A 23,888-nucleotide genomic window follows, 5' to 3' on the forward strand; every position below is an offset into this window, starting at 1 on the left:
ATGCACAGCCCCCCGCCAGTCTTCTTACCCGAGTCCGCAGACCTGTCGGCTCGATAGGCGGTGCGGCCTGCTAGATCAATAGCCGCATCGGGAATGGCGCTGTCCAGCCAGGTTTCAGTGAAGATCATGCACGAACAGTTATTAAAAGTCCGTCGAGTGGCGATCTGCAGTCGTATTTCATCCAGTTTGTAACGGATTGAACGGGCGTTGGAGAGGAATATGATCGGGAGTGGTGGTTTAAACGGACTAGTCTTTAGCCGTGCCCACAGGCCTCCCCGCCTGCCTCTCTTCTGCCTCCGCTCGCAACGTCTCCTCCTGCGGCTTGCTGTTGCGGGTAGCCCCGGGGGTTGCTTAACGATCTCCGGGGGGATGAGATACTCGGATGTTAGTTGAAGATCTCCACGGCTTAGTTGTAGTAGATCATCTCTGTTGTATTGAAGTAACCCCAGACTGTGTGAAATAATACACAGTACCACCAAAAGTGCAAAAGTGTAGGAGCTCCGGGCCGCTGCGTCTGTGCGCGCCGCTATCTTGTAGTTATAGAATATTCACAACATACTTCATACCGTGTACATTATAACATAATAGACCCATTTCTGTAATATACTTACATATCTATATTATTGCTAATATATATTGTAATATATCTATATCACTAAGCACTTCTGGATGGATGCAAACTGCATTTCGTTGCCCTGTACCTGTGCATGTGCAATGACAATAAAGTTGAATTCTATTCTATTCTATTCTATTGGACAAAGAATCTGAATTGACATGTGTCACTTTTTATATGGCATGAATCAATGTGTTATTTTGTCAGGTAGCAATATGTCCTAGTGCAGTCAGAGGGGAAGAATTACGTGCCAAAACATGCTACCTTTGTTAATAAGAGCAATTCTGACGGGAAGAATTGCGTGCCAAAACATGCTACCTTTGTGAATGTGACCTACAAGCACACTTTAGTGGCTAAAAAGAAGTGTCAACCCGTACTGGCTTTATGAATATCAGCTACAAACATGCTCTGATGGGCAAAGTTAAGCGGCAAACCGTCATACCTACTTAAATTTGTGCTGGAATTATTGTTTGGCAGCAGAAATGTGCATAAATTACATACAGTAGGACATTTTGCCAAAGTAGGGCAGTTTGTCATATGGCAGCGTAAAATTATCCTACTGGTAGGACGGTTTGCCAAAGTAGGACTGTTTGTCAGGGGACACCGTAAAATTGTCCTACGGGTAGGACGTTTTGCCAAAGTAGGATGGTTTGTCAGAACAGCGGCATCAGACACAATATCCCGGCCGAGCTAAAGAGGAGCTACAGAGGCTGCAAGGCTGGAGCGAGGAAAGCGGATCACCGGAGGCGATTTAAACCATCAATCCCGACAGTGATCATGGGCAACGTGAACTCCTTACAGAATAAGATTGATGAACTGTGCGCTCTGAACAACCACCGACTCTACCGTGAGTGCAGTTTGTTTATCTTCACGGAGACGTGGCTAACCGAGCTAACGCCGCAGGCTAACGTAGACCTATGTGGATTTACATCCGTGAGAGCCAGCGGAAAAAGCAGAGGTGGGGGACTCACTGTCTACGTTAACAACAGATATTGTAACCCTGGACACGTCTCCGTTAAAGTATCTGCATGTCGTTCGGACCTGGAGCTGTTAGCTTGCGGCCATATTATCTACCTCGGGAGTTTAGTCATGTGATCTGTGTGTGTGTTTACATCCCTCCGAGGGCCGACGCAACAGCTGCGTGTGAGAAAATACACACAGTTACAGCAAGACTTCAGACACAAAACCCCGAGGCTTTCATTATTATATCTGGAGACTTTAACCATGCCACACTGGATTCTACTCTGGCTGCTTTTCACCAGTTTGTGAATTGTCCCACACGGAGCAACAGGACAATTGACCTACTGTATGCTAATGTGAGAGATGCATACAGAGCCACCCCCCTCCCCCCACTAGGGAAGTCAGACCACAACCTGGTTTACCTACAGCCACAATACACACCCCTCGTCCAAAGGCAGCCTGTCACAACGCGCTCCATTAGGAGACCCCAGAAAAGGAGGATGCTCTGAGGGACTGTTATGACACCACAGACTGGGATGTGCTCCTGAGCCCTCATGGTGAGGACATAGAGGGGGCGACACACTGTCTGACGGACTACCTCAACTTTTGTGTGGACACGGTCGCCCCTGCTAAGACAGTACGGTGTTATCCTAATAACAAACCGTGGGTAACACAGGAAGTCAAAGCTGTCCTCAACATGAAGAAGAAGGCTTTCAGGAGCAAAGTGAAGGAGGAGATGAAAGCAGCACAGCGGGAGGTGAAACGCTGCCTGAGGGAAGCAAAGGACACCTACAGGAGGAAGGTGGAGCAGAAGTTGGAGAGGAACAATATGAGGGAGGTCTGGAATGGTGTGAAAACCATCACAGGCCACAACACCAAGAAAAGCACAGTGGGGGGGACTGTGGAGAAGGCAAACGAACTCAACAACTTCTTCAACAGGTTTGACCAGCCCACAACCCCCCCACCCTCACCCTCACCTTTACTACAGAGTCCTCTCCCCACTCTCCTACCTCCCTCGCTTCCCCCCCTCCCTGACACTATGACATCCCCCCTCCTCCTCCTTCTCCAACCCCTCTCTAAACAGCACGACAGCCTCTCTCCCCCCCTTCCAATCATGTCACAGTGGATCAGGTCAGGAGACAACTGAGGAAGCTTCGCCCCAGAAAGGCAGCAGGCCCAGACAAGGTGTGTCCTAGGATGCTAAAGGCATGTGCAGCTGAACTAGCTCTGTGTAAATAATCATTCTGTACATTCGATAATCTTTAATCCTACAACTGTTTACAACTTGCATAGTTCCCATTTCTGTATAGCTGTATATCTCAGATTCTGTAAAGTTATTTATTTCATATTCTGTATAGTTTTTCATATTTATATCCTGTTCATAGCCTGTACATAGCTTGTACTCACTACAGCCTGTACATACTTATAGTTATAGAATATTCACAACATACTTCATACCGTGTACATTATAACATACCATAATAGACCCATTTCTGTAATATACTCACATATCTATATTATTGCTAATATATATTGTAATATATCTATATCACTAAAGCACTTCTGGATGGATGCAAACTGCATTTCGTTGCCCTGTACCTGTGCATGTGCAATGACAATAAAGTTGAATTCTATTCTATTCTATTCTAACTTGGGGAGCCGCTACAATGAGTCTTCAACCTCAGTCTGCGACTGGGGAGAGTGCCCGCCCTATGGAAGACATCTTGCATCGTCCCGGTCCCCAAAAAGAACCGGCCCAATGAGCTGAATGACTTCCGACCGGTGGCACTGACGTCACATCTTATGAAGACTCTAGAGCGGCTCTTCCTTAACCTCCTCCGACCACAGGTACAACATGCTCAGGACCCACTACAGTTTGCATACAAGGCAGATGTCGGTGTGGAGGATGCCATCCTGTACCTCCTACACAGAGCCCACTCACACCTGGATGGGGGAAAAGGCACGGTCAGGATCCTGTTTCTTGACTTTTCCATTGCCTTTAATACAATCCGGCCCTGTATGCTTCAGGAAAAACTGAACAGGATGGAGGTGGACCCCTGTCTGGTGGCTTGGATCTCCGACTACCTCACCGACAGACCACAGTACGTCAGGCTGAAGGACATCACGTCTGACACTGTGGTCAGCAGCACAGGAGCACCACAGGGAACTGTGCTGTCCCCACTTCTCTTCACCCTGTACACCTCTGACTTCTGCTACAACTCTGAATTATGCCACATTCAGAAGTTCAGCAGACGACACGGCCATCATGGGGTGTATCTGGGATGATCAGGAAGAGGAGTACAGGAGTCTGGTGAGGAACTTTGTCACTTGGAGTCACACAAACCACCTGCAACTCAACACTTCAAAGACTAAGGAACTGGTTGTGGATTCCGGGAGGTCCAGACCAGGTCCACTGCCAGTTCAGATAGAGGGAGAGGAGGTGGAGGTGGTCAACACATACAAGTACCTCGGGCTGTGGGTAGACAACAAACTGGACTGGTCATGCAACACGCAGAACCTGTATAAAAAAGGTCAAAGCCGACTGTACTTCCTCAGGAGGCTGAGGTCTTTTAACATCTGCAGGAAGCTCCTGAGGATGTTTTACCAGTCAGTGGTCGCAGGAGTCCTTTTCTATGGCGTGGTGTGCTGGGGGAGCAGCACAGCAAAGAAGGACTCATCCAGACTGGAGAAACTAATCAGGAAGGCTGGCTCTGTGGTCGGCATGAAGCTGGACGCTCTGGTGACAGTGGCAGAGAAAAGGACATTAAAGAAACTGATGGACATTATGAACAATGCCGGGCATCCTCTGCACACGGTCGTAAACAATCAGAGGAGCCTATTCAGCGACAGGCTGCTTCTCCCAAAGTCAAAAACCAACAGACTTAAAAACTCCTCTGTCCCACACGCCATCAGACTGTTTAACTCCTCACTGGAGGGGAGAGGGAGGAGAAACAGGGGGACAAGGGAGGGCGCGAACAACTGAGTTGTAGGGGCCTTTCTACACTGTGCAATATTTGCAATATTTGTTTTTTGTTTTGTCTTTTTTCTTATATTTGACTGTGCAATATACTCACTCAAATAAGCAATCCTATTTATCCATATTGTATATTCTGTATCTATATATGTGTATATATGGTGTATTTATGCTTATATCCTTACTCTCATTCCCCTTAATGTATCTGTAACATGCAACTTCTTTCGGTGCTTTGCTACTGGAAACTGAATTTCCCGGAGGAACCCACCCAAGGGATTAATAAAGTTTCATCTAATCTCTAATGTTTAAAGAGTGTACATGACCTGCTGTTCAGATAAATAGGTAAATAATGTTTTGATTTATGAATAGTTGTAACAATGATAATAGCCTGATAATAGCCACTGGCTATCAGCAGTCCACAGGGATTTGTCTGCAGAGGAGCAGAGCTCAGCCAGTCTTCTTCCTGCTGATTAGCCAGCTCAATCTGGCCTTTAAAAAGGCTTCAAAACAAAAAGGCTTTCATGGAAATTTAGTGATCTCCCATTTTGTTGTGTTTTGGTCTGGTCACCATTTACACTTTGTGTGTGAGTAGTTGCGCTGGTTTATGTGCATTTTTGGGACATGGGGAGTTTTCCCCCTTTCTGGCTCACACACCGGGTGGTAATAGCACACCTGCATGCATGAGCTCATTTCATAAGGACACAGCAGTAAACACCACACACACACATATATATGACTGATTTCCTCGTAATAATAATATTATCTCTGCTCATCTAAGGAGCTTGGAAAGAAAAGCGTCTGGACTTCTTTAAGTTGCTCGAAGACGTTTCACTTTTCATCCGAGAAGCTTCTTCAGTTCTAAGGTCAAATGGTGGAGAGTCCCTTTGTCCATCCTGGGGGGATAATCCCACTGGGTTTAAATCTGGGACCATTTGACCTTAGATCTGAAGAAGCTAGAGGATCTCTATATAAATATCCGATAGCAGTTAGGTCCCCTTACTTTCAGCAGCTGTTGAAAGGATAAAGTTGTGGTATGTCAGTGGTTAGAAATACATTATTACTTTAGGATTAGTTTAACACAACGTCAGGGCTGACCCGGGACCATTGCTGTGAGTCACAGTGCGCAGCATGAAGGTCCTTTCACATCGGACGCAGGATGTGCTGCTAACGCTAACTGCTAACTAAAAGCAAAGGATCCAGAATTTGTTGCGCTGGCTGCTGGGCTCTGTGGGTTTTTGCAGCAGCTCTACCTGTACTAGATGCACCTGCTCCTTGTCGTTTCTATCTCTGACTTTATGTCCTCTACAAGAGTTTCTGGGTTTTTTTGCTAGTTCTTCAAAGTTTCAATAAAAACATCTATGTTAATAACGAAGAAAGCTTTGTGATGAAGACTGTCATTTCCAAAACACTGCATGTAAAACACTGCACAACGTGTAAAAGGGCATTTATTCCCTTCAAAGACCTGCAGTTAAAAAAAAACGCCCCTCCGACAGCCAAACTCATTTGTTCTCTGATTGGATTGTTACATTTGTGATTGACATAACATTGACCAATCAGATGAAAGGAAGAAAAATAGGGTCAGAATTCGTACTTGTAACTTGCAAGGTTTTTTTTTTTGGCTAAATCCACACACAAATCTTTTTTACACATACAAATCCTGATTTACAAGTACAAAACTGATTTTCATAAATTCAAGATTCAGTTTATATTTAAAGAGTGTACATGACCTGCTGTTCCGATAAATAGGTAAATAATGTTTTGATTTATGAATAGTTGTAACAATGATAATAGCCTGATAATAGCCACTGGCTATCAGCAGTCCACAGGGTTTAGTCTGCAAAGGAGCAGAGCTCAGCCAGTCTTCTTCCTGCTGATTAGCCAGCTCAATCTGGCCTTTAAAAAGGCTTCAAAACAATAAAGAGGCTTTCATGGAAATTTCAGACTTTGTTTTTTTCCGTTTTAAAAGCTGTTTTTATTAAGCCATCTGTCTTTTTTTAAATTTTCTGATCTGTCTGCACTTCCCATCTTGCCTTTACCTGCCTCCAGTGCATCCCAGTTTCACATTTTGTCACATTAAAGCATTGTTAAAAAATGCGTTAAATCGATTTTTTACCTTAAAGTTCTGCACACAATACCCCATAGTGACAAAATGAGAAACATTTGCTTAAAATTCTTGCAAACCTAGTTGAAGTCTCAAGTCTTGTTGAGTCCTTAAGGTGTTTTGAGCATGATGTTACAAGCTTGGCGCACCTATTTTGGGGCATTTTCTCCCATTCTTCTTTTCAGGATCTCTTCAGCTCCCTCAGGTTAGGGGAGTGTCAGTTATTCTTTAACCCCTCAACAACTAGTGTCTCATATTACACACACACACAGTTTTTCTGAGTTTTTTAGACTTCTGCATCATCAATAAATTGCACAATTACAATGGTCCCCCAAGTCCTAGTGATCTCCCATTTTGTTGTGTTTTGGTCTGGTCACCATTTACCCTTTGTGTGTGAGTAGTTGCGCTCGTTTATGTGCATTTTTGGGACCAGGGGAGTTTTCCCCCTTTCTGGCTCACACACCGGGTGGTAATAGCACACCTGCATGCATGAGCTTATTTCATAAGGACACAGCAGTAAATTATAATTGCTGGTTTGTGGTTAGTGAAGCAGTACCCCTTACTCTTATTGGTGTTTTGATTTATTGTGAGACTTTCCCTGAATGCAGCATTTGGAGTTTTCAAGACATCAAGCGTAGTAGTAGTAGTAGTATTTATTTATTGTCATTGTCAAGAACAATGAAATTGCGTTTGGGGCTTCCATACAACCCAAAAAAAGAAGAAAATAATAAATACCCCTTAAAACCCAAGTGTACATATTTAACCCAGTGTGACTCCAATGCAATAAGACAATCCTTAGCAATAATGTTCGTAGAAATTCAGACAAAGACCTGAGAAACATGACAAAATACAACAATGCAACCCATTCAATATTATTGTACTGTGAGATATGAATTCTGGGAGAAAACTGACATTGCATTACATTTTAAGCTTTTTGCAGACTGAACCTTCCAACTGTTCTGACTTTTTTTGAACGGTGTTTTGTTATTCGCTGTAATTAAATGCACTGTATTCACTTGGAGCCCCGCATGGGAGCCTTACCTGTATTTAGATCACCTTGACAGTAATTTATTTTTAAGCAATAAAAACAGTAATAATAAATAAAGCCAGATGTAGCCAACACAATACAAATAAGAAAAAAGAGAAAAGAGAAACAGAATTTTGAAATTGTTCTGTAGAATTTATAAAAACAGTTTTTAAGTCATTGGTGAATCTCTGTCCGTCTATATCTCTGAGGAAGTCTGCCTCAGTCAGTCCACTTTTATGCTCGCCACGTCACTTTGTGACAGGGAAACAGAGAAGTTCAGAACATGCAGAGTGGTCAAAAAGCATGCTCGAGATAAGTACCTCAAAGAGGTCTTGGATCAGCAGACCAGACAGCGTTCATGGGCTCATTCTAAACTACACGCAGTAAACAGAAAAGTGAAAAGGCTGTAAAATTGCCGTAAGCATTTGTACAGTGTGTACAAAGTGTCATTTTCCGGTTGAGCTTTAATCAATGCCTCCGCTGTTAGAAAGCTCAGCAGTGACGCCTTATGGGAAAGAGCTTAATTACATGCATATGATCGGCTGCCTCGTTCACCTACAGCAGTGCTGAGGACATTTAACCATGCATGTGACATTTTGTGTGCATTTATAAAGAAATGATCACATATGCACTTACTGCATAAAAAACCCACACAATGTCCAAATATTTGTTTTGTTCTAAAGGAGAAAAAAAAAATCTAAAGTTCACACAACGCAAAACGCGTTTGTTGATCAGTGTCTGATATGTGGATTTAAGGCCTAACAACAACATTTAACCTGTTCTACAAAATTATTTTTACTTGAGACAATTTTTTTTCTTAAAAATATATCAGGGCGTTCATTTCTCTACGATGATAAACATCTTTCTGTCTTTTTCACTTTTTTAGAAAATTGAACAAAAATTAATAAGGTTGTGTATTTGCAGTTTAGCCCTTAATGCTTCTAAAAACATTTTAATAGAGCTTTTTTAAAAAGTCAATAAAGAAAACAAATACAGTAGTTAAGAGATTTATCATTTTTATTTATTTGTATTTGAATGAAACATGACTGAATGCCATTTTTATGTGAGCAACAAAACACAGGACAGTATCCCCCCAAAAATCCCTGATTTCTGTCACATTTTTATACTTTGAGTTTTCTGGCTGATGATTATCACTAAATTTTGTGATTGCGAGGCCGTCATATTTGACATTAAGTTGAATAAAATAATTATCAAGGCAGCCAGAAGGGGCATAATTGCATCTCATCTGCATATCATTATTGAGATACACACTCGTGACACAGATATACACTCAAAACATTTTAGTAAATATTGGGGGTGGGGGAATCATAAATTCATTTTATTGGAAAATAAAACAACTTTAAGCAAAGAGTTGCATGACACTGCCCAAAACCTTTGGCCTGCTGATCCAGCTGAAAGCAGTGGGTCAGGCTCTGGTTTGACACTTAAGGACATAATTAATGTAGAGCGACCTTTTAATACCCACACAGGAGAACAGGCAGTGTTGGAGACACACGGGACAGTTTGATGTTTCTGAGCACTGAAACTCAAACTGAAAACTACTAAAAGTTGTTAATATGGATGAAATAGATTAATTTGACTGAAATGGATATTACAGATTCTGACTTGTCTCTTTCAGTAACAACTGAATGATTATATGATGGTATTAAAAATTACTAGAAATTTAAAAACTGTTATGTAGAAAAATCACTAATAAAATAACCATGAATCTTCGGTTCCCTAAACTTGTCTAACTGGAGGGGTGTATCATCGGTTGTAGGGTGCTGTGTTTGTCTACATGATGTTGATTCAGTCACACAGAGAGTTCAGTGACACTGACAGGAGCTGGAGGGTTAAAAAAATAAAACAATTTCAGTTAGTCCACTGATCGTGGAATGGCTTTTGTATGAAACATTAGTGGAACTTTTTTTTAATTCACAGACTAAAAAAAATACGTTTTTTTTTCTTAATCTTAAGAATATTAACAGCATTAACAGCCTTGAAGAATGTACATATTTTCCAGCCCAGCTTGGATCTCCATCAGTTATTCCCAAAGTAATAATAATAATGAAAAAAGAAGCCAGGAAGAAAGATTCAAGCCTCACAGTTTAGACAATCCACTGTATCAACAAACTAAATTGCTCAAATATGTTTTTCTCACCTTTCCAGTTGGTCCTGATAATGCTTTCATTCAGATTTGTGATGATGTCCACACCACCAGAGAGCTGAAAGACACAGTCGTACCTTCCCCAGTCTTCAGGTGTGACTGATAATATGCTCAGGTCAGCATTCATCTGGAAGGTCTCATCATTGTTGGGGAGGATTTCTCCAAGATAAACATCTTCATGAATCTCCTCCCCACCTTTCCTCCAGAACATCACGGCTCTGCCAGGATAGAAACCTGTAGCGTGGCAGCTGATTGGAGAGGAGGGAGTCTTCTGGAGGAGAGACACTGATGGAAGAACTGGAGAGGAGGAAGATAGAAGTTGTGTAGAGTGAGTGAATGTGGATGAAAGTAGTATTGAAAGTTGAGAAAGGAAAAACAGACAAGGAAAGGAAATGCGAACAGTTAAGGAAAAACGCAATTTGCAGTATTTCCACACGTCATATTTAACTGACATTACTTTAACTTGAGGCTATGAAACAGAAATGTGTTATTTTGTTAAACACCTGCTGGCTCCACAGCTCCACCTGGACCTCTGGTGGGAGGCACCAAAACAAAAGAAATGGGTTTAAGGTTGTCCACTGTGGGAAATCGGCCTCTTGCTTCATCGTCTCACATCCTCAGTAGGCAGCACTACCTTCCCCTCCACTGTTCAAGCATTTTGGTTTGACACCAAAACCAAAATGCTGCTGTGTTAACACTAAAGGGGACTCCTGTTATCATCTCCTTACTCCCACTCACTCTCTGCACTCCAACTTTCACACTTCTTTACACTTTGACTTTTCTTACACTCACAAGCTTTGTCGCCTTTTCCACCTGTTTTTCTCCATTACCCTGGAAGCTCAACACAAGATGAAGGGATTCCAGCTTTGACTTCTTCACCACATCCTCCCAACTCTTACTGTCTCTACCTTCCAGCCTAGCCTCCTGCTCCTTGTTTCTCTTTCTGTCATTGGCCATCCAGTATCCACCTCCTCTCACCACCTCCTGCTGCTCATTTACCTCTGTATTACTCCCATATACCTCCTCATCGCTCATCTCCATAACTGCTGTTATAGCTATCCACCTCCTTCCCTATCATGTTAGTCTGCCCAACCCTCCCACACTGACTCCACTTTCCAGCTTCCAAGTCCAAAGTCTGCAATCCAAAATAAGCATCAATTAATCTGTTCAGATTGATATAAACCAGCATAACAGTCCTCAGCAAAAAATTCCAAACACTCGGGCAAATTTCTCTCAGCCTGGATGTCGCCCCCACCTGTGCATCTCTCCTCTCCAGTATGATCATTTTTCACACTGTCAAGTTGTGAAAATGGCCTGAGCTCTGTTACACATGAGATGATGAAATAGAGCTGAGGTTGTGCTATAATAAAACTGTTTATGATACAGTTGTTCCACATGTTATATTCAACTGTTATCAAATTAAAATGAGGCTTTGAGTGAAGGATTTTTTATATTGATAAATGCCTGCTGCTTCTGCTCCCCTGAGATCTCTACTGGGAGTAAGACACAACGGGAAGAGTCGGTCGAGTCAATCAGTTGCAGTCTGGAAACATGAAAAGTAGGGTTGCCTGTCTCCTGTGGCTTTACTTCCCACCTCTGATTCGCTGATTGTCTGCACCTGTGTCTAGTTTCCCTCCTGTGTGATTGTCTGCCACACCCTCACTGGTTTCACCTGCGTTCACTCCACACTGTGTGGATATAGTCTTCTCCCTGAGCCTCACAGGTGTCACACTGTTTTACCTTCTGTGTGACCTTCTGGTGTTCTCCATGTCCTTTGTGCTTTACTTGTTAGTGCTACTTTTATTTTTCATCTGTCTGTAGCATCTGTATGACATCTCCCTTTACCTCTCCATATCCCTTTGGGAGGCAAAGTGAGCCAGAAAATATTGTAAAAGTTGAATAAAATGTTTGTGTAGGCAGCATGATCAGAATCTAGCAACTAAAGGGAGTGACAAGCTCTTTGGACGAAATCCTTTTTCTCCTGCTTTTTGGTTGTTAGTATAGGTTTGAGAACTGTTGTTTAAACTTTGTTCGGGAATCTTGGGATTGAAAGAATGGAAAATTACAATCCTGTTAAGTCTAGGCTGAGGATGTAATAGTCAACCTATACATTTTTTCAGAGATAACTATTTTTATACATATATTTTAACATAAACTACTGCATATAATATAAAAACACTGCAGACTACTGCATCCATGAAAATGCTTTGGGTCATGTAATTTTACCTTTTCTCTGCAGGGAACTTCTTGCAGTGTTCCAAACTGTCTTCAGCCAAGTTGGACAAACCACATTGAGAAAGTATTGAGCGTCTCTCAGATCAGCTCTCTCCCATCTTATTTTGGTATTGACAGCCTCTGGTTTCAGTGCGATCCATGTCAGTGTCTTTAGATCAAGCTCAATAAAGTCCTCTCCATCATACCCAAAACGTGTCAATCCGGTCACCTTGCCAGTGGTTTCATCCCATTCACAGCCATCTATCCTCTGTAAAAAGTGGACACCTGAAGAAAGAGAAAGAAAACACACACTAAAATGAACTTGTTACTATTATTCATTTCTGCTATTTTTCAAGGTTTGAGCTATGCTCAGATCTGAGCTGATCTGTCAACTTTTTATTAGCATGACTAAAGGAAGATAGCTGAAATGCTGTAACATGTACAAATTAACTTGATGTGATACCTCAAAAATAAAAGATGAAGGACAAGAGACAGAAATTAATTTAACCCAGGAGTAGACATCTAGATGACAAATTATAAGAATCAGAACAACTGTTAAGATACAATTGTTAAGCGCAGGACAAACAACAGTGATTATAAGTGATTGTTTTATCACAGTTTTAAGTATGTTCACATCTACAAGGTTTGATGATTCCTGGATTCAGTGGAGAAGTAAATTTTTAAGACTTAAGATCTTTAATTACGAAATAAAAAAAAAACAAAATTAATTTACTTAAATCATTTTTGTGTAGGCATTTGTATAATTTGTACTGACTGGTGTAAGGAATAACATAAAATATCACACCTCCAGTTTGGTTGAAATCCTGCTTCACAGTGGACATTGTATCTGTGAAGAAAGGTGGCAGATTCTCAAAGCACACATGAGTGTAATACGGTAACTGCCGAGGGTCTTTGTCTACTATTTTCTTCGCCCAGTCCTGTTTTATTTCCAATATCCTGTTTCTGAGGTCACAGTAACCCGCCTCGACGCCATCAACCATCCCAACACCCATAAACTCTGAGATGTTTGGGTTTCCAGAAGATGCCGTGATGAAATACTTCAGTGAGTGTCTCTCTGTGGGGCGAACAATGTTTATATTGTTAGTATATAAGTCAATAAAACATACAAATAGAGTGTGAAATGTGATGCATTCAGTATGATTTGGTGAACGCATTCTCGTATGAGAATCAGTAAAAGTGATGTGAGTAGGTGTGTGTGTGTGTGTGTGTGTGTGTGTGTGTGTGTGTGTGTGTGTGTGTGTGTGTGTGTGTGTGTGTGTGTGTGTGTGTGTGTGTGAGCATGTAAGGACACAATGTGACAGAAGAAAATCTTAATGTTATTTATATTTTGACAAGGATGTGGATGAAGTTGTTAGTTAACTGGAGTATTAAAGTGGCTTCATTCAGAATAAGACATAATTGCAACTATACAAACAATTTATTTACATTTCACAATCAAATATCACAGACTGTTGGGATCAGAGGGCATGTGAATGTGATTGGCTGCTGAGTGAAACCACCTCTACGGCATATTTGGTTCCACTGGACTCTGACTAACTGATAGGTAAATAATAAACCTCTGTGAGTAAAGAAAATAAAAGTTTTCCCTTTTCTGAACTACAAAAATATTGATAATAATCAGCCTAAATCTTTAAAAACTACTTTAATGAGATAAATCTGATTTGAACCTTTTATATAAGAAAACCTGACTTCTTTCACACTTTTTACATCAAACCTTTTCATCTGTATCATTTATGATAGTAATGAAAAAGAGTTGTGACACCAGTAAAATTCATACACATGATAAAAAATATATTTGTCCTGTTTTATATTCTCATAAAATGATTAAATGAGCATTGATACAGAGTCTATGAACTACCTACAAAAGCAAAACAAATATGCTGCTGTTTACAGATTTGATTAAATGTTTTTTTTTTACCTGCAAATACAGCAGGGCAGAAGAGAAGCTACATAAATAACTTCATCCTTTCTGTATGGTTAAAGCTCGAGGATTTTCAGACCTTGAAAATATGATGGACTTGACTTGGAACTGTGCTAGATTCAAACCGTCACCCACCAGATCAACTCTCTGATGAAGTAAGTCCTCCAAACTAAACAATTATATTTGCTCTTACGCTCAGACGGCCCACAGTTTCCAAAATGAGCCCACCTACAGCTGGCAGAAGAAACGCAAAAGGGAGATTATTTTCACTTATATCATGTCGTCTTTAAGCTGTCTTTGTTTTTAGTTCCCACAGACTTTTCACTGTTAAGAGATGGTGTGTCATTTTGCAATCAACTTTTTATCAATGCTCTATGCTGAAATAAAAAGCCCCAAGCAGGCATGGGTAAGGACAAATCTCTGAGCAAGTGACAGAAAGATGTCAGAAAGCTTGTTGGGACTAAAAGAACTGAAAGGCTCTGAACAGCAGTGGAGTCAAATGATGGATACTCGGCTCCCCTCAGCCGTGCAGATGCAGAAAGTAACAGAAGATATGGAGTTTGCAGGAGTTTAGCTGCTGGTGTTATATGAAGAATCTGTAACTAGCATCACTACAAGAGAGTCCAGGCAGGATTAATAATTTAAAAAAAAAAACTGAATAATTGAAAATTACACATTATTCCTGTGTCCAATCACCTGAATTCAAAGTACATGGCATAAATTTACTGATACACTTATACAGGTCTTTCTGTAATCTTCTATTATCCAGCTCACACTGAGACCATTCTTTCCTCCTCTTTCAATAAGTGTGATGTGTTTTTAGTGAAGCTTTAGTCCTCATAGGATTATAGTATGGTACGTGTCATGTTTATAGTATACTGTCGTCTTAAATTTTTACAGATGTAGTGATTATCGACAGATGTAAAAATTTTAATGCTGTGGCAAAAACCTGCCCATACTGCAGCACAGGGCAAGCATACCAGGCTCATGCAACTGAACTGAAAACCTTAAGGTCCTTGAAGGGCTCACAGACGTAAGCCATTAAATGAAAGAGAAACTTTTTCTTTCCATTTGTGAAATGAAAGTCATCTACCAAGATGTATATTTCAATTTTCTCATTTGACTCTGTTTGGCCATTTTTTTTTCTTAAAAATAACTAAACAATTCACTTTCAACTCTTTAAGATGGAAAAAAAATCATGTGCCACAATAATAGAAATTATTTATCATTGTTTTATCATTTGGTTGTGTCATGGAACAGTTGTGTGTTGCAGGAAAAGGACCCAAACATAATAAATAAATAAATCAACAATAATAATAACAAACAAAACACTGGGTCATCGACCCAGGACCGCGACAGGTTGTCTTATATTCATTCTGGCTAAACTCTCACTCATGCATGCTTCCTTATATTCATATGACTATGACAGGATTGACCCCCACTCCCCGGAGAGAACAGCAGGCAGGCAGGAAGCAGAACAAAGAAAGAAGGTAATGACATTTATTTTTTATTATTTCAACAAGTTTTTAGGTGCTCAAATAGCTCACAAGCAAAAGCAAGAATTCTAGGAGAGTGTCACAGCACTGGGTCTGGTGACCCAGTGTTTTTGGTTTAAGTTATACTCTTTGAAATATGGTTTTCTGTTTGTATTATATTTAGTTCCTGGTTTCTAGGTTTGCCTAAAAAAGGAGAAAAAAGTCCTGGAAAGTACATAAAACATAATACTGAGTGTTAAAGGTAATACGGCTGTTGTTCTAAGAAAATTGTAGCAATAGTTTATATTAGAAATATCAAGAATGTTGTTTTTGGATTCATAAATTTTATGTATATGAAATTTACCCAAAAAATAAGGAAAAACTGGGTTAAAAAGCAAATATGTTTGTCCACTGAATTATTCATAAAAAACATTACATACCTCCAACTGTCATGAACTGGCTGTGTGCAAATGCAAAACTCTCGGAAAAAGAACTGAACTCAAAGATCACTGCTTTATTTCAGGCTTAACAACAATACAGAATACAACAGTAGATTGGGAATGCTAAACAGAGACACAAGGAAACACAGGGAAACACACACACACAGTTCCAGGGATGAGACATTGACAACTAAGCACGGAGAACACAAGGCTTAAATACAAAGGCAGTAACAAGGAAAGGAGAGACACAAGAGAAGCACGGCTGGGAGCAATCAAACCTGACAAGAACCGAGGGAAGCAAAACAGAATACATTAATCTGAGACACTGACCTTCAAAGTAAAACAGGAAACACACAGACTGAACACAGACAAACACAGAGACATGAGACCAGGGCAGGCAGAAACACAGAACAGAAGTTGCTCAAAATATAACCAGAACCCAACCCCAAAGAACATGAAAATAAGAATTAACCTTAAGAACAAGATAATAATAACCAAAACCAAAACCACTGAGTCACAGACTCAGGACCATGACATTAACATGTAGCTCAAACATATGAATGTTTTACAGATAAAAGGTTTTGCACATCAATACAGAATATTTCTGAATACATGAAAAAGTAAGGAGAGAATGTCTCCGTGTTTAGAAGACATTAAATGTTCAAATAATTATAAAAGGTTACGGTAAGTGTGAACTGGGTTTTATGCCAAAGCAGACCCAGAGTGATTTATAAGCCATCTGTCCCATGCAGGTGATATGACCAATGATCAGACATAACATATAAATTCTCTAACTGAATGTAAATGTCAAATTCATTACATGAAACGATTATACACGTAATGCATGAATTATTATACATTAGATTTAATAAAGGGTGACAAATATTTGACTGTTAACTACACAAAAAGTAAACATATAAACATCCAGAAGAGGTAACACCCCTAAAGTTAAATGAACCAAGATAAATTATATTTTTGAAATGATACTATATCAATATTTCAGCTTCATTTGAGGCACATACATTTATTGCAGTGTGTGCCTTTAAAATAAACAACAAAAAACTTTTTATGATGTATCATGTTACCTGTTGGGTATTTTGATAAGTACTGTATATAAAATGTAAAACTTTAAACTGTGGAAGAACTGAAACAGCCAGAGTAAAGTCATGCAGAGCGCAGAACTGCGTGAAGGATGGTCATGTTTGTGGATTTAGTGTCTCAGACTGTTCAGAGGCATTGGCAGGAGCTGTAAGAACACAAAGATAAAGCTGATATTTTCTATAATGTACAGTGATTGATGATTTCTGTTAGCAAACACACTAGCTTTCTAGCTAAACATGCAATAAAGAGTCAGGCAAGCAGAAATATGAATTGGGGAAGTCACATTATCAAGAAGCATAAATATCACATGCTGTGCATGGTGGAACATGAGGGAAAGTACCACCAAGAAAAGAAATTTTACCGCAACAATCACGAGCTGTTTCAGTTTTTGTTTTTAACTCAAACCGAGAAATGATTGGCAGACACATGACTAAAGGTCACATGACACAAAATCTCATCACTACTCCTTAAAAGCATTAAGCATCACAGGAACACGAAGCTTGTTTTTTGAAGTGTGCTTTTCATTCTAAATGCCAGCAGTAATATGTTCTACGCTGTTCCACATGAGCAAACTCTTTTCCTCGAATGTAGTTCACAGGTAGAGATTTCAATAATTTGTGTTCTGCACAGCAATGAAGATCAGCTCTGTACTTATCTATTACACTGATGCTTCTCACATTATCAGTCAGGTGTCATATATTAATCTCTCTGTGGCTCTGAAACGTAAACTCTTATATATATACACGTATACGCTACTCTTTCAGGCTGTACGTGTTTGGAACTAATGTTAAATGTGTCAGTATGGACTAAAACACAAATTCAAAAACTAAATGTAATGTTTCTCCAACTGAGATCACTCACCTTTCTTTCTTTTGTATGCGACAACTGCCACAGCTGCAACAGCTGCAATGAGGACGATAGCTAGAACAACCGCTGTAGGTATAATGTGAGCGGGCTTCCCTATTGAACAAAATGTGGAAACACTTTAGTAATCCCACACATTTTTGCTCTGTGTTATAAAGAACAAGTGAGGAATGACTCAGTAAGGACCTCATAGTTGATGCATCTGACAAAACTGGAGGCAACAGAAAACCATTAAAACTCAGTTAATACTCCAATGTACTTAATCTTCTTGTGCACGCTGAAGATAAACCATACTTATAGTATTTCATTACTTTTTGCTTACTTCAGTTATCTACCATTTGTGTTCCATTTTAAGTGAAGCATCTTACTGATTTGTTAGTAATTGTTCTTTATGAATTGATAATAGAATTGTTTGATTGGATTGGTGAACACCAGTGTGACAAAGGTCAGCTTATCCAGCATCGTCTCAAGAAACTTAATATTTTAATGTAAAACCCTTACACCATTATCAAGACTTGATAACACTCAATTGATCGTATATGTTAAAAACAGCTTTTAACAGGAAGAAACCTCCAGCAGAGAACATTAGACAACAGATGTTGAAGCTGGAGGTGCCACCAGAAGGAAAAGGAAAATTGATGTAGTAAAGGAGGACATGCAAAGGGTTGGTGTGACAGAGTATTCACTTTTTAAAATCAATGGCTACTCTGTAAAAATGATTCATAACCATTCCAGGATCCAGTCTTACCCCAGTTGGTCCTGATCAGGGTTTTGTCCAGTTTGGTGGTGATGTCCTCATTCACACCAAAGAGCTGAAACACACAGTCGTACCTCTCCCAGTCTTCAGGTGTGACTGATGAAACATTCAGATCAATACTCATCTGGAAGGTCCCATCATTGTTGGGAAGGATCTCTCCAGGATCTACACCTTCATGGAGCTCTTCTCCATCTTTCCTCCAGAACATCAAACCTCTGTCAGGATAGAAACCTGTAGCGTGGCAGGTGACTGGAGAGGATAAAGACTTCTGGAGGAGAGACACTGAAGGAAGGACTGCAAAAAGATAAAGCTAGGAAGGTTTTACATTGTATTTAAATTGTCATATAATTTATTTTATTTTTCTACACCAGATTCTTTAATTCTACCTGCTGTCTGCAAAAAGTTTTTCCCATACTGAACATACTTCTTCAAAAACTCAGGGCATTCGTGGACATAAAAGTTCTTATTGCATTTTAATTGATCTTCTTCACCATCCCATCTCAGTTTGGTGATGACAGCCTGTGGTTTTAGAGCAATCCATGTCAGTCGCTGCGGGTCGAATGTTAGAAAGTCTTCTCCATTATAACTGTACTGATTGAACGCATTAATCTGTCCAGTCTCGTCATCCCAGTTACAGCCATTCATACTCTGGAAAATATGAACACCTGAAAAAAGACATAGTGACAATAACTGCAGGAAACCAGTGAGATGTGAGCATTACAGACACAAAAATAGAGGGACATACAGTTACTGGCACATAAAACAGTCTATCAACTAATGGACACTGTGGAAGGTTCACCTTTTTCTCTGCTTCGTTCACTGTTCTTATTTTCTTTTCTTCTTTTCTCTTCACGTGTGCGTGAAGTAGCAGATCACATTATGTTATTTTCAGTGTTGGGTAAGTTACTTTAAAATAGTAACTTAGTTACATTACTAGTTACTTCTATCAAAAGTTACTCAGTTACTTCAAGTTACTCGTTACTTTCAAAGTAACTAGTTACTAGGGAAAGTAACTTTAGTTTTACTCAGAATTCTCTTGTTAATGTGTTGCTTCCATAACTTTGCCAGTCTTCTAGCTTGCTTACTTGCCACAAGTGCGCTGTGCCACCTACCAATAGAAAGGAAAAGATAATGTGCATATTTCCACGAGAGAAATCCCACGCCTGGACCGTCATTGACTGCTGCCATGATTCTAGCCTACGTCACAGAGTCATGTGCGCCTTTTACATCCAACACAAAAACTGCAGTCGTGGTTCTTTCGATTGTACTCAGAACTCAGAAATTCTGCCTTCTGAATAGGAAGATGTAGGCAACACCAGACTGCAGATGAGCTGCATACAGAGCTGGACTGGGACAGAAAATCGTCCCGGGCATTTTGACTAGAGACTGGCCGCCATTATAGCAAATATCATGAAGCCTTTGAATGAAAATAAACACTGTTGTGACAGTGATGTTCACTGTTTTGATGGTATATATGCATCAAACTATCAATTGTTTGTTGTAAGATTCAGATAATTATTTTTTAAAAGCTAGACATTTTAAATGAGAATAAGAAAGAAAAGTATTTCTTTGTGCCCACCTTTCCCTGTTAATGCCCTACCTGCCCCCTGGCAAAACTTTGCTAGACCCGCCCCTGCACAGTTACCAGCTGTCAGCTACCTAAAAAAGGATCCTGGTGTTATTTGTCTCTCAGAAACAGTTCATAACTTCCCTTCAACTCATTCATGTCACCTAAAATGTAAACCTGTTTCTCCATCACAGCTCTGATGATTCAGTAAGGACATCTCCTGGTTTCATCTTCATGTTTCCCTCTCACCACATAACCAAACCATATCATGACCAGCAGGTTTACAGCTGTGGCTCCAGCAAACATCAGCTGATACTAGAAATTAATATTAAATAAATTCTAACAACAGCTGATCAAGCTTAAACGTGCTGCTGTTGTTTAGCGCGACATCCACTGGTTTCCTCTTTCGGCGCAAAGTGGGCGATAAAGAAACAAGAGAGACGATCAGCTGATCATTGATCATTGATCAGTTTTCATGACTGAAGTAGAAACAGGAGAGGGAGGGGGAGAATGAAAGAAGAGGCAGCTGTGCAGCAAAGACACAGAATAACTCCAGCTTTGTGCCTTTTCCATTGTAGCTGAATTACGGGACAAACTGTTCCTTTTCACCTCAATAAGAAACGCGTAATATTTTCTCTGAATACCAGACGGGACGGTTGGCAACTCTAATAACTTATGAACAAAATAAAGTTCAACATCAGTAACATAGCACCCACCCAGCTGTATAGAAACTCCGTCATGCTAGCTAGTAGGCAGTAGGAAAAAGTCAGAATAACGAAAATAAACTCCACCTAAACTTGGTTCATATCTGACCCAGAGAGACTGCAGGTCATAACTTCTTACCTGAAGTTCAGTTCACACTTGGACCGGCGGCCGCCTCGGGTCTCTCTTCCTTCTGCGTCCCCTTTTCCTTCATCCACCTGCTGGCCTCCACCACTTGCTAATGTTACTGAATCTGTGGAAGCTCCGCGATAGCCACCACACGAAGTAACGAGTAACGACCCTATCTAAATCCCAGTAACGACTAACGTGTTCCTGATTTTGGCATAATAACTAGTTACCGTGCTCGTTACCACAATATTAACATAGTTACTGTAACGTTAGTCCCAACACTGGTTATTTTACATTCTATATCTAACCCTAATCTAATAAACTTGTAGTTTTTTATTTTAAACCAAAACCACAACGAAAATAAATTCTGCTGCAACAAATGAAACAAATTCATACCTTCGGTTTGGTTGAAACGTTTCCTCAAATTCTCAATGTAATGTTTGAATAAGTGTTGGACATGCAAAGAGCGAGCAGTGTACCACTCCAGGTGCTGAGGGTCATCCTTCATGAGTTTTTTCATCCATTCTGTTTTGGGTTCTGGTCGCTCTGTCCTGCTATCATAGTAACTTTTCTGAACTCCATCAACAAGTCCAACCACCACAAACTCCGGAATGTTCTGGATTCCAGATGTTTGACAGAAGAAAAACTTCAAGGAGTGTTTCACTGTAACAATAATCAGACTTTCAGTTAGGTGGCATTGCAGTTCTAGTGGCTTGCAAAAGTATTCGGCCCCCTTGAACTTTTCCACATTTTGTCACATTACAGCCACAAACATGAATCAATTTTATTGGAATTCCACGTGAAAGACCAACACAAAGTGGTGCACATGTGAGAAGTGGAACGAAAATCAGACATGATTCCAAACATTTTTTACAAATAAATAACTGAAAAGTGGGGTGTGCGTAATTATTCAGCCCCCGGAGTCAATACTTTGTAGCCATATATTAACCAAAACAGAGAGAGGGAGAGAGAGAGAGAAAGAAACCGAGCCGTTTAAATTTAAACAGTCTTTATCTGATCTATATCGTTGGCCTGACCTCTATTCTGTGGAAAAAATGTCGTTTTTTTCTTTCTTTTTTCTTTTTTCAAATGTTGATTTATGGTCTGTGATTTATGAAAGCAAATGTACAACATAAAACTGTCCGCGGTCTGTCTCCTCTCAGTAAAATCGTATTTTCATTCAGATGTAAAAGTGAAGCTGAAGACAGTGAAAGTACAGAGAGAGATCAAATTTCCAAATAAAATATCAATAACGTGGACATAATTCTTACCTGATGACGCAAACTGACAGAGGAAAAGCAACAATAACAACCTTCCCATCGTAGCTTCATTTGGATTATACCTTTAGGACCAAAGCAGTGAGTTATTGTTCTAATTTAGCCCAGGCTTCTCCCATTTGGCAGCAATGACTGTATAAAAGATATACAGTCATCTTTTATACAGTCATTGTTTGGCAGTTGACGTATCGTCCTGAAGTGGATGTGAAACATCACATCCCGTCCTCGCGGCTGCGGTAGAGAGCCGCCTACGAGTCAATTAAAAACACGTGTGCTTTATTAAAAATGAAAGCTTTATGTTACAGTATCAGAACGAATTTATTTTGCTGTAATACTTTGAAAATAAAGTTTTTTTTAACTTGATTTTGAGTCCTCTGAAATAATAATAGCAACCCAGATTTAAAACAAATGCTGTCTTAAATCTGATAAATGTATATTATTTCCTGTTTTAAAATGGAATGCAATAATTTTCCAATTTTATTGTATTTAAAAGAGAAGAACATAAACTATATTAAATGCTTAAAGGAACACATTTTACTGTTTCATGTAGAATATTACCCAATTTTAAATATAATGACAGCTATACCATATCATAAACTTTGTATGATACAATCATTTATCGTATTGAGTCTGATTAAAATATGACATCAATTTTAGATGAAGCTTTGCACATATGTACTCTGAGTGACCCAAAAGAAGAATGTACTGAGAATTTCATGTCAACTATCAAGGGTTAATTTTAATGATTTTAATGATTTTGAAAATGCAACAATAACAAAACAATGACAACTGAGGATACAAACAGACAAATGTGGCATGCTATGGGAAATTCTAATTTTAGTTTCATGTGTTTAGAATCTCACTTGTATAACTGCCTGCTTAAGATGAACCAAGTATGTGTCAGCTTGAGCTTGTGAAAACTGCTCATCTAGGCCTAACGATGTTTCACTATATTATCTGCTAACCGTCTTGCTCAGTTTGTGCGATGTTATAAAAGGGGCGCTGCTACGCCCCGAGGTTAGAACGCTCATTACTAACCTGTTATGTTTTGATGTGTATGCGTGTTCTCCTGCGCGCAGTAATAAATAGCTTGATCACAGCTCTTTCCGTGTTGCAGACGTGAATCACAAACTTCCACGACAGACAGTACATACCACAAGAAAACAGAGAAGTGAAAACTCCTAACAGGAACCCAGGGACATAACCAGACAAGAGTATAACAGATCTGTTAGCTGTAGGTCACATGACACCATAAAAACAAGCTTTCGCTTTCTGTGATGCTTAATGTTTTTATTGAGTAAAGAAAACTGCAGTCAAAAAGATCATGTGTGTGATTTGCATGTTAAATGGCAGCATTTGTTCTACACTGTTTCACATAAACCAAACTCTTTTCCCCAAATTTATTTGAAATATCGCACAGCTAAGGAATTCAAGTTTATGTTTTTAGCAGCTATAGAGACCGACCTGCAGCTCTTTACTTATCCATGACATAGATGGAAAAATGGAGTTAGAAGATATTATCATTTCATTTATACATCATCAGTTTACTATCATGCAGTCATTTCACTGTGGCTCTGA

At 39.8% G+C, this 23,888-nt stretch overlaps 1 protein-coding gene across 4 annotated transcripts; it reads right to left on the bottom strand.

The window, feature by feature from the left end:
- Positions 1-7,286: 7,286 nt before the first annotated feature.
- On the bottom strand, positions 7,287-23,486 carry LOC146548672 (class I histocompatibility antigen, F10 alpha chain-like). Of its 4 annotated transcripts, none has more exons than XM_085263020.1 (10): positions 23,349-23,486; positions 22,305-22,375; positions 21,430-21,696; positions 19,022-19,300; positions 18,627-18,929; positions 17,876-17,974; positions 12,862-13,131; positions 12,069-12,341; positions 9,837-10,139; positions 7,287-9,520 (listed from the first exon to the last, which is right to left on the bottom strand). In XM_085263020.1, the coding sequence occupies exons 2-10, from the start codon at positions 22,351-22,353 to the stop codon at positions 9,489-9,491; spliced, it is 1,875 nt and encodes a 624-aa protein (XP_085119146.1). In that variant the 5' UTR covers positions 22,354-22,375; positions 23,349-23,486; the 3' UTR covers positions 7,287-9,488. The 4 variants fall into 4 exon arrangements, with proteins under 4 accessions (XP_085119146.1, XP_085119147.1, XP_085119148.1 ...); XM_085263021.1 differs by having other exon boundaries at positions 22,305-22,558; positions 23,349-23,479; XM_085263022.1 differs by lacking the exon at positions 17,876-17,974.
- Positions 23,487-23,888: the final 402 nt, after the last annotated feature.

Source organism: Mchenga conophoros, linkage group LG22, assembly GCF_057382185.1.
Source record: "Mchenga conophoros isolate Kocher_MC1m ecotype Shallow Benthic linkage group LG22, M_conophoros_male_GT1.1, whole genome shotgun sequence".
NCBI classification, from domain to species: domain Eukaryota; kingdom Metazoa; phylum Chordata; class Actinopteri; order Cichliformes; family Cichlidae; genus Mchenga; species Mchenga conophoros.